The 12,058-nt window shown below is 49.7% G+C and overlaps 1 protein-coding gene across 5 annotated transcripts in view; it reads right to left on the reverse strand.

The window, feature by feature from the left end:
* The window catches only part of asap2a (ArfGAP with SH3 domain, ankyrin repeat and PH domain 2a), a 49,132-nt gene extending 37,396 nt beyond the window's left edge, over positions 1–11,736 (reverse strand). For all 5 annotated transcript variants that reach the window (XM_030356091.1, XM_030356094.1, XM_030356093.1 and 2 more), the window contains exon 1: positions 11,161–11,736. In XM_030356091.1, coding sequence (XP_030211951.1) covers positions 11,161–11,286 — 126 coding nt within the window. In that variant the 5' untranslated portion in view covers positions 11,287–11,736. The remainder of the gene's footprint in view (positions 1–11,160) is intronic.
* Between the last annotated feature and the right edge of the window lie 322 nt (positions 11,737–12,058).

Genomic DNA, 12,058 nt, shown 5'->3' on the forward strand with positions numbered 1-12,058 from the left:
TGACCAGGGAGTGCCCATCTCGTACACACACACACACACACACACACACACACACACACACACACACACACACACACACACACACACACACACACACACACACACACACACACACACACACACACACACACACACACACGAAAGAGAAGCTGCCACTCTATGTACTATAGAAAGTCCTCCATCACCACACACACACACTCGAACACGCTCTCGGACCTCAACTTTGATTTGAATGAGATCTCGTGTGTCTGAGTGGATCCTGCATCCTCTCCTACCAGGCCCTCTTTTGTCTTCTTCTCAGTGTTAGAAACACGGCTCTCCAACACATTGCTAACCCACAGTACAGTCAGAGGGAAGAGGTGCGCTTTGGGGATGTGCTCCAGCAAATGAACAGCGCAACTAAATTGCAACATTAGCATTCCTCTCTCCTGATGGCAATCAAGCTAAATGAGCGTGAGCACGTCCTAACTGTCCTCATAGTGAATGTGCCCGTTTTAATAAGCACTGAGTGGTACCGGAGTGATCTGAATTAATCCTTATGTTTATGCATTACCTCAACATCATCATCATCATCGTCGTCAGAGTGTTCAGCAGCAGCTGCTGGTAGCTAATCTAGAGAGACCCTCGGGTCCCAGGGGGCTGGTGTGTTTCCTCCCCGTCGCCCCCAAAGGGGACCACCATATGGGAGCAGGGTTTCATGTTCTGGGTGTTACGTATTTGTTCATTGGATACGAAAGCCTAATTATACTGAATACCAACTCAGTAAATGAAAGATACGAAGATTGTAAAAATAATGAACAATACTGTTGAGGTAAAATATTGCATTCCAGTCCCAATACATCAATATCAATCAATATAATGTGCGTGCATGCTTGTCCTTATGACTGTGTGTGTGCGTGCGTGCATGTGTCCTTATGACTTTGTGTCTGTGCGTGTGTGTCCTTATGAGCCTCGGTGAGTGTGCGCATGCGTGTGGTTCTTCCAGCATGGTCCAGAAAAAGAAATCAAAATGGCTTTTCATTTCCTTTAACCGGTTCTAAACGCCTTCCAAACTTCCTGCTGACCCAGCAGTTACCACAGCCGGAACTGAAACCAGAGGGCATGAGTCTACACCGTGGCCCTGGATCGACCCGCGGGGGCCAAACAGAGCAGCCCATTGACTCTTTGTCACCAGGCTAACACGACAGCTAAGCCAGTGCTTAGCTAGCTCAGCCAGGCAGACACGATTCTGTCTGCTGGCTGAAACCTTCCTTGTTGTGCCCGGCTCGGAGTTCCCTTTCCCAAGGGCTCCACCGCCAAAGCCGGGCGGGGGAACGTGCTCAGGGAGGTGGAAGGGGTTTTGCATTGCCCTTATTGTTTGCCTCAAAGCGATATCCAACTCTGTAATATTCTGCTACTTGTGCGTGACTAAAACTCAGAGGCCCGCCTCCGCTTCAGTCATACTGGGGTAATTACGTTAACTTTGGAGGGATTCAAATGATTAATTATGACTGCGAAATAATGACACTCTCCGGAAGGCGGATAGCTTACTTTTCTGCAATTGATGCGAGGCGTGCGTTTCATGAAAACGTAAGACTATACGAAGCAGCATTATCAAAAAGAGGAGGCCGACACAGACAGAAAGAGGAAATAAAGACAAAGTAATCAGAGTGAAACAGAGAGGGGGGGGGGGGGGGGTAAAGAGACGATCACAAAGCTGAAGTAGAAGAAGGAAGGGGGTGGAGAGAGGGTGGTGAGTCCATCATGACCACCTCCTGCTCTCGGGGCCTGGAGAAGAAAGGCATTCCAGGATGATTGCATGTGGCAGAGACTGACAGATGAGGCGGTCCCCTTTGCCTCATTGTTCCAGTGGGGAATCATCTGCAGATGACAGCACGTCTGCTGGGGCCCGCGTTACTACGGAGGGCCTCCGTCCACCACAACAAGCACCCACACGGGTCTCGGTTGTGTTGCAAACCGCCCACTCTGCATTCTTAGGGCTACACAAACGCAGACAGACACTTTGTTTTTTGGATCCAAAAGAACACTTGTGATAGTGTGTAAAGAAATGTATCAGACACAAAAGCAGCAGGTCCCTCTCTCACGGTCGCACCCACTGGTTCCTGGAGTATTCTGCCTAATAGCAGAGTCCCCTGACCCCTTCTGATCCCTGAAGCCTCCCAACCCTCAGAGTCGCACCAAGCAACCTGTCGGCCACAGACTGCGGAGATAAGCCAATAAGAAGGGCATCGGTGTGTGTGTAGGGTGTGTAGGCTTGTGTGTGTGTGTGTGTGTGTGTGTGTGTGTGTGTACCGTGTGTATGCATGAGTTCAACACGCTTACGACCTACAGCTTCATCCACACACACACACGTATAAGAAGCAAATCGATGCAAAAGTGAATCACCGACACGGTGATTCACTTCATGTCTCCACAGGGGCTACGCCCCCTTCCTCATTCTGACACTTTCAAAGTTAGCATATTTCCATTTGCTCTACTGCCTTAGGAAGCACAAAGCCAGGGAACATCCCTTTGTATGTTTTCTTTGAGGAAAGCAGGAAGTGCCAACACACACACACACACACACACACACACACACACACACACACACACACACACACACACACACACACACACACACACACACACACACACACACACACACACACACACACGGTAGAGTTTACGCGCTGCCGCACTAAGTAATGATGTGTAGACGCGGTGCCAGCCTCTCTCTGCGGGGTGCTGGTAGTAATGGCATACAGTGCATTAGTGCGATTGGAAAACGTCGCTCTCCGCCCTTCAGTCATCTTCCCCACACCTCCCCCCTCCACTCCTCTTCCCCCTCCACTCCTACCTCGCATGATTGGCTCCGCCTTTTAGACCCCAGCTTATCGGGGCCAGGAGGGGGGGGGGATGATGCAGCACTTGGTTGCACCGCAGGGGGTGGGGCGAACAGGGTTCAGTCCTGCCTTAGCTAGGGGCTCCCAAAGGAACAACGGTGGGCACGCGATGCACTGCATGACTGACAACGCTGGTCACAGGCTCCCCAGGTCTAGAGGAGACGCACACACTCACAAACGCCTCGTTCGTTTGCCCCCGTCCTGCTGAAGTAGTAGCAGGACAGGGACCCAGGACAGGGACCCAAGGCAAGCCCTGCTGCCCAGCGGCTCGTCTCTGGACGGAGCCCTGCTCCACACAGCTCCTCATGCAGCAACATGTGGGTGAACAGAGGAGGAGCTCCTGCTCGGGGTCCACCGGCACGAGGCCCAGGCGCCCTGCAGGGACACCTGCAAGCGGTTTAGAACACATGGGTCGGATAAACCCGCTCACACGCAGCCGCCCTCCACCAGCCCTGGAGGGAACTGGCTCGGCTGGAGAGGGGGAGTCCAGCTGATTATTAGACACAGTAGCAGAGTGATTTCATACTGTCATTTCATACCAGTTATTTGCTAAAATACTGCTGAACACGGTGTATACTGCTGAACACGGTGTATACAGACAGATTTAGAATCCCGCCTTAGAAGGTGCAGATTCACCAACGTGGTCCAGTGTGTGAAACGACTAAAGTCAATATTGAGCTGGTAGGGGGCAGAGGGGTTAGGGAGGGAGTGGGTTCTGAGAGGGCAGGAAAGAGAAAGGGATGGAGGGGGCGGTTCACTTATACTGTGGCCCATAAAACTGTTCGACACACTCTCTGTAGACGTCCCACCCAACCCCCACCTCGAGGTGAAGACCTGAGAGCCCTGGGGGCCTCACAGGGGACTTGAGTGGAGGGACCACCACTCAATGTTGGGACAACGTCACCATTTCAACTTGAACGTTTCTCCCTCTGAGCAGGGCCCTCGGTGTCACTGCATTGTGTTCCGGTCTCAGGACCCCTTCGGGAGCGTTCAGGGCTGCTGGAGAGAGCAGGCCTGGTAGTCTGGGGCCCGGCCGTTAACACCACCTGCCAGGGCTTACACTCACCGCAGGGGGGGGGGGGGGGGGGACAGAGCCGGGGGCGGCTGTTTTAAAGAGCTAAAGAAAACAAACTTATGTCGTGCCCCCCCCCCCCACACACACACAAACACACACACTGACTCCACCCCCACCCCCCCACACAAACTCCAACCCCTAGACACACAAACACACACACACACACACACACACACACACACATCCACCCCGACTCTCGTGCCTTCAACACCTCCGTCCCTATAACCCACGTTAAAGTGCGCGACTGAAGTTTATTGCGTTCTTTAGTATAATCAACCGACTTTCAATTGCGATGAAAAGAGTGAGCAGCAAATCAACAACAGGGGTGAGGGGTGGGGGGGGGGTAGTAAAATATAAAATACACACACACACATTCGATACTTACAGAGAACTGCAACTGGAGTTGATAAAAGTGACTTGATGCCTTTGTAAGAAAACTAAAAACGTGTGCGCTGTACTAAGAGGGAAGTATCAGATGAAGTATGTAAAGCAGCGGGGGTCTGATGGAGGCAATGAGCACCAAATGTTCAGCGCTTTGAGGGGGAAGTCAAATCCTCAGACCTCCTGTTTGCTTTGTCTACCCTATTCTCTTCTTGCCCTGGCGCTGTTCTACTGACCTGTAAGGACCTCATGGGGGAATGTGTTCTTTGGTTACTATCCGCTTCAAAGAGCCAGGGAGACACTTAACACAAACGACGCGCTTAAGTCTAGAAAATATCAACTTACACTCTGTGTGTCTGTGTGTGTCTGTGTCTCTCTCTGTGTGTGTGTGTGTGTCTGTGTCTCTCTCTGTGTGTGTGTGTGTGTGTCTCTCTGTGTGTGTGTGTGTGTCTGTGTCTCTCTGTGTGTGTGTTTGTGTGTCTGTGTCTCTCTCTGTGTCTCTCTCTGTGTGTGTGTGTGTGTGTGTGTGTGTGTGTCTTCAGCCTCAAAGGGAAAGCACGGGTCTTAAAAAGGAGTCATGTCATCTTGTCAGAGCTTTCTAATAACCACAGAAATGTGGCTTACAGGACCTTAATGTTGGACGCTACAACCGGGACGAGGTGTGATTCATCTAAAAAGACGTAAGCCGCAGGCCCACACACACATGTTCAAGACCAGTTCCCCAGTTCCGCTTTCTAGCAGACCCCGGTCCAGTCTAAGAGCTGCTGTGAAACGAACAGCATCTGGTGAGGAACCTCAGGAGAGTGGAAACATAAATATAATAAATAAGTTGCTTACATTATGGCCCCAGTAATACCGCAATCAGGTAACATCCGGTCATATAGTTCTTTGACTTGGATGGTTTACAAGTAAAAGTTTTCTAAAACAAAAATACCCATGAAAGGGAGCCGGGATGTAAGCACTTTACCAGGAGGAAGGGCTCACTGCTTTATTATTGGATTGGCGCATGCGGTCGCATATTTCATTTGGTAAACATTAGAAAAGTGAAAACACTCAAACCCAGCCAAAGCCCACCCTCAAACAAAACACACTTTCCTCCACCCTCTTCCTCCTCCTCCCAATCAGCCGAGGGAGACAAACAAATCAATGATTAGTTTATTAACGGAGAGCCACTCCCTCCTGGAGACCAGAGCTGGGACTCTCTGACGGGACGGGGTTTACATCCCCTCCCCTCCCCCCCCCAAATCTTACCAGGCATGATGATGGAGCCCAGCCTGATCCCTCCCCTCTCACATCCACTCACCTGATTTTTGGACAGAAAGACACTTTGTTAAACGTTCCTAACCTGACTGACCTACTATAGTATGCACGGTGCACTGCTGAATGCAAAATACACACAATACAAGGACAGAGACGTCATAGTAAGAGTAATAAAATTACTCGGGCCAAACATCCCGTTTCAATTACAGTCTGTATTAAGATTTTAAGAAGACATGTTGAAGCCTCATTGGGTAGAGGTACAGCCCGCCCCCGTCACACGAACACTGCTGACTGCTCGCTGAGCGGCTGAATGAACGCCTGCTTCTGCAAACTCGGGTCCCTCGGACCTCTGGGTCTGAGTGAGGGGGCTACGGTCGGGGCTAAGGCCGGGGCTGTGTGAATGCAGTCCTAAGCCCGCATGTGGCGCTGTGTTCAGATCCCCTGCCGGCCACCTGCTCCGGGCAGCAGCTGCCTGGCTGCAGCCGTTCCCGCCGGCAGCAGCGGCGAGAGGAATCTGGCGTGAGGAGGTCAGCCCCCTGGCCTGGGAACCGCTCCAGCACCAACACATGCTGGCTGGCTGACACGCCAATAAAGCCTTATGATGGTGGGGCTGGTGGTGGTGGTGGTGGGCACACAGGGGCCGTCTCGCAGTCAGGGGAGGACAGGCTTTGAACCCCGGGCTTTTGGGCTTTGGGAGGAACAATGGATTGATGAGAACACAGGAGGAGCGATCGTCCACCAGGGGAGTCGAGGAGATAAAAATAGAAGCCGTCTTGGTGCGTTCTGCCGGCGGTGCTCCGCCCACAAACCGTCAACAACTGATGGGGAGGAGAGTCATGTGTGAACCCGAGCCAGGAGATGTGCGATGATCCGTCTCCGGGCCGCAGACAGCAGCAGTCTGGGCCCGCAGCGGTTTTCCACAGAATCCTCAGAATACTCCACACAATATGCCACACACACGCCAGCTCTCAGTACGGTTGGAACAGGGCCTTATCGTCGCACACAGCAGCCACGCCCGGCCCTCCATCGGATGAATTAACAGCCTCATGCAAGAGCTAGGAGTAATGGTTTCATCCCACAAATTGAGTTGTGACAAGCCCCCAACCTACCCCCCCGCCATACCTTGATATAAATAATTCAACAGAGAGAAATGAGCAGAGTGGGGGGGCCCGGTGGGAGGGGGCCCCAACACTGGAGGAGCTGAAGCGCCTCACCACGGGGGGCAGGGTCCACCAGTGAGCCAGTGTTGTGGGTTATTGTTGGTCTCTGGCCGGGCATGGAGAACTGGGAACGTTGAACAGTAAATCAGATGGATAATCACTCAGAGATCAAAGGGCCGAGGGCCGACAGTGGTTTCTATGCAACGGATCTCTGAGACTAAATTACAAGCATGCGACCTGCACCGCATGAAACACTAGAGGCAGGACATGAGAAAGCGTGATATCTGCCGGTAAACACATGCAGCTGGAGCGTTGGTTACCATATTGACACCGGAGACATTTTGATTAATGTTTCCATGTTCGGACTCATATGGGGTTAATTTTATATTTGACGCTCAGAGTGGGCTGTTGCTGAAAGACACAGCCAATATCAACCCAGTCCTCCAGAGTGAATACAGTGGAAGATCCGTTTATGGCAGCAATGCTTTTGAGAAGCAAATCAATAAACCAAAGTTTAGATCACCTGGGAATTCCACACAAAGAAGGTCTTGAGTTTATATTCTGAAGGCCAGTGTGGCACCGACTGAGTGTAACAGGAGACAGCTGGATAATGTGCATTTTTTCAACATCTCTGGCATAATAGATACAAGAGACACAACAAGTCTCTGGAGAGGAGAGGGACCGTTCTCTGGGCTCGATATACCAAAGCAGAGTCCAAAAGGCCAGCTCCTCTCCCAGGCGTGTGGTGCTGTTGTACTGGTCCAACAGACCTATTGAGCCCCCACCTATTGAGCACCCCCTCACAAGACCTGATGCATCTCGAGTCACGTTCTGAAGCTCACATGAAATGTAAGAAGCTTCCCCATTCCATGACCTTCTGCCTTCATCAGAGGACGAGAGCAACAAAGGGGAACAGGGAGTAGCCATGTTTGGGTCAGGACAGTCCAAACATCCGACTTACTGGACAAACTGGTTTTATAGCTGTGGTTTTGAGAGGACGCGCTAACACGTCAAACGCAGTCATTAAGATGTTTCCGTCAATTTTAGAAGCCTTCCTAAAGCTAACGTGGTTACGTCAGATGTAATTTATTACGGGGATAAATAATTACACAATAGTTTGGTCCACCAAAGTTCCTACTGGTTTTATCCCATCGCCTGTCGATGCCTTCATGGAAACACCAGAGGGAGAGGTCAAAGGTCAGAGGTCCTCCTAAGTAAGGGAATTTGGCATCGAAACCGGATATTATTGGAATCTTAGATATGCTCTTAAAATGTGCTCTCCATTTTGGTATTCCATCCCTCAGGATTTAGGATCAGAACCTCAAAGTCGTTAGCCAAATACTCTGGGCCATCTGGGGTAACAGACTTCCCCGCTAATCGCAATCCACCGACAAATTAAAAACCTGCTTCTCCGAAAACTCCGGACACAGAGTCTCCGAACGCGAGTCCTTCCGCCCTGAGGCCAAAGACGGTCCATCACTGCCAAACATTGCCACCAAAATGACAACTGAATTTTGTAAGCGTTTTTACTGCTCGCTCAGATATTTCTTTGGCACTAAAAACAACCATTCCTTTGGTCGTCTTCGCTTTGGCACTAAGTGGGCGGAGACCGAAACACCACAGTTAACAATAACCTTTCTGTGCTCCTTTCCTTCAAAAATAGAGGCAGTCATCACAAAGTGAGGTCCGGGTGTAAAAGCCCTGGTTCATTGTGTGTGATGATCCAGCTTTCATTAATGACATACGTAGTAACATTTTGATAACAACTGGAACATCGCTAACCTAAGAAATGGTCCATGACCTTCAGGTGGTGTTTGGACTTGTGAACATGTAACCAATCACGTTCAGGGCTACAATGGCCCTGGCTAGCTCTTAGGAAACACAAAGTATACCCGAGCGAGCGGGAAAAGCACAAGAGCAAAGACAGCATTTGCACTCACAGAGTAATCATTTGTTTGCACAGATGTGTCATCATTGCTCACCAGTTTTAGCACTGATATGGTGCCAACGGTCTAGATAGAAGTTCACCTTCTTTTGTTTTAATAAGTGGGTCGTTTTTTGGGGGGGGGGTGCAAAGTGTTTCCAACCACTATGAAATGGTGTGTTTGTGCTCAACTCTGACTTTAAACAATAGTTCTACATTAATGCATCAGGGACGCCTCATGTCCAGTCGACATGTTGCGCTCAGGGGAAATAATAGCCTAGCAGTTGTCAAAAACCACAAAGAACTCCAGAAGAAGGGTGTCAGTAAGACGCCGCTCCCTGGCTGACGGTGTCCTCACCGTCAGCTCAGCAAATCTGCCATTCCGAGTTAAAAAGGGCATCTATAATACTGCTGCTTCAGTGGAATATAATACGTGTTCTCTTATTGAATAACCAATTCCTATGCAGAAAAATAAATGCGAAAGGAGGAAGCTATTATATCCTATACATAACATTATCCCTCTTGGGCCATTTCAAAATGTTATTTTTAACAAATTACGAAACATGACCAAAGGCCCTGAGACAACCAGACGGTGCAGATTCCTGCGGGTTTGATGTAGTGAATGAGAGCAGGAGAGAGGTTCCAGCCATAGCCAGCCAGACAATACACGGATGTGTTCCTGCTCCAGGCCGCTGCATGTGTGAGCGGGCCGACGGAGCGAAGTGAAGCAGGCCTGTTGTCCCAACAAGCTGCCTTGTGTTGGTTAGGGAGGATAGGTCAGCCTAAAAACAACAACACAGATGAACAAAAGATCCTGGCCGACTATATGGCCCCGTTCTCTGGACAACAATGGTGGACGCATACAAAGAGCTTGAGGACGGCCTCTTCCGACAAACCAGAAACCACCATTTCTTAGAATAAGGATATTAGCTATTTTATAAACTGAGGCTCTATGCATTTAAATGAGTCTCCTAATCTCTCAGACACAACAGTACATAGACTCTCAGACACAGACACGCTGTCGAAGGCCCAAGGACACCAGACATCTCCATGAACCAGTTCTCTTTCAGAAAGAGGAAGCTATGAGCACGTGGCTCTCCTCCGGCCCGCTGCACCTGTCCTCAGAGCAGGTGTGCAGCTGGCAGGCAAATGGAAAACAAAAGCCACAACCCTCACCAAGGTGCAAAGGATCAGAGCGCTGATGGTAAACCTGACATTGAGCCGGGGCGTGGATTAGTGGAGCAACACTGACGTTATGACCAGGAGTTCAGAGCCATTCTCATTGTGTTGCTTTACAAGTAAATGGTAAATGGACTGCATTTATACAGCGCTTTTATAACCAGGGGCCACTCACAGTGCTTTACAATATTGCCTAATATTCACCCAATAATGTACACACTGAAGGCGGTATTAACCATGGAGGGCAAGGGAGCAGGGTAAGGTGCCTTGCTCAGGGGCACATCGGCCCTCAACTAGGAGGAGTCGGGGATCGAACTAGCAACCTTCTGGTTACCAGCCAACCCGCTCTACCTCCTGAGCCGCATGCCGCCCAATGTAATAACTATACTATTTAGATATTCTCTTTAACTATGACAAATAAACAACCACATGGAACTCGAGCCGCTGCTTATAACGGAGGAGAAGAACCAGAGACAGTTTATACAACTTGTACGTGCTTTGGTGATATATTCCCCCTGCCAACAAACCCATTTCAACTGAATGGACATGGAGGGAGAAAGTTCTTCCATCTTGGCACACGAAGTGTGTGTGTGTGTGTGTGTGTGTGTGTGTGTGTGTGTGTGTGTGTGTGTGTGTGTGTGTGTGTGTGTGTGTGTGTGTGTGTGTGGGTCTGTATGGGGGGGGGGGTCTTTAACATGGACGGACGGATGGACGGATGGAGGAGGGCACCCTAAAAAAGCGGAAGTGTCCTTCCTGATAACGACCTGAGAGGCAGAGGGACTGTAACAGACTACTCCCGCAGCATAGGTGGGAAGAAGAGTAAACTGGGTCAAGAACATTGAGCATCTATTCCTGTATCTTTTGAAACAGGGCTGCAACTATTCTCGCAAACAAAGGTATACGATTAATCCTGGGCAGTAAACAATGATGAGATTACATCTATAGATGAATGGATGATTTAAGAAATACCGATATTCCTAAATGAAGACCTTTTATACTAGTCAAAGCCCACTTGGTAGGCTACCTATATTCCAAATTTCATCCTGAACTACAATATGTTGTCTTTGACATTAAATAGACTATATTTATGAGAAAAAAAAAATCAACCGTGTAAGTGTTACCAATCTAAAACACATCACCGTACCGTTAGTTACACACTAAAAAAAAAAGCTGATGCTTTAACACACACACACACACACACACACACACACACACACACACACACACACACACACACACACACACACACACACACACACACACACACACACACACACACACACACACTCACTCACTCACCTCCTCAAGAGCAGCCACCGTGTTCCTACAGTGGGACATTCGGGTGGTGAAGTTGGAGGCGGTCGGCGCCTTATAATCTTCATTTGTCTCCGTCACGAACTCCGAAACTGTTATCTGGTCCGGCATTATTAATCCTTTATGGTAGAAAGTGTTGCGGTTCGATTCGGCTGGTTATACCGCTGTCAAGGGCTCCGATAGAAACACAAAAGTTCACGACGAAAGAGTGTCATAAGAAGCTTCAAAGTGAACCATAGCTCCTCATCTGTCCGTCATTCCGCTGGTCGGACCACAACAAAACAATCCCGTCCACAGTGCTGCACGCTGGCTCCTGGTGGCTCCTGCTGGCTCCTGGTGGCTCTTGGTGGCTCCTGGTGGCTCGGTGCGCCCCGCTGGTAGGCTGGTGGATCTTAATTAAGATCTCATTAAGTCCACACACGGCAGAGCAGATCGGATACCGTCTCTGAAAAGGTCCGTTTCATCCGCCAACGGTGCGTGATCTTCTTCGGTGTAAAGAGGGGTAACTTCTGTAGGGAGGCTCGTGCCTTGGAAACACGACTAGGCGTTTCAACCGGAGCGCAGAAACTGACAAAGCTGGAGGAGGAGATTTCATGGATGTGCACTGGCCAATGGGAGAGACCTGCTGGTGCCATCGGGCCAATTAGATTCCACGGGAGGCGTGACCGCTGTCTTGATTCCAGCCGCACCGAGACTTCTTTTTTTAAGGTGGAGAAGGGAGTTGGGCCAACAAAGAAAGACTGTCAGACGATTCAGAAATATCAGAGAGAAGTTTATGTTGCAAATTTGCTTTCTTCGGGCTGTTGTAGATACTCTATTAAGTTAAACACAGAGAACAGCCGAAAAGCCTATGATGTTTATTACTAGTTGGCCTAGCATGCAT

This window comes from Gadus morhua, chromosome 5, assembly GCF_902167405.1.
Source record: "Gadus morhua chromosome 5, gadMor3.0, whole genome shotgun sequence".
NCBI classification, from domain to species: Eukaryota; Metazoa; Chordata; class Actinopteri; order Gadiformes; family Gadidae; genus Gadus; species Gadus morhua.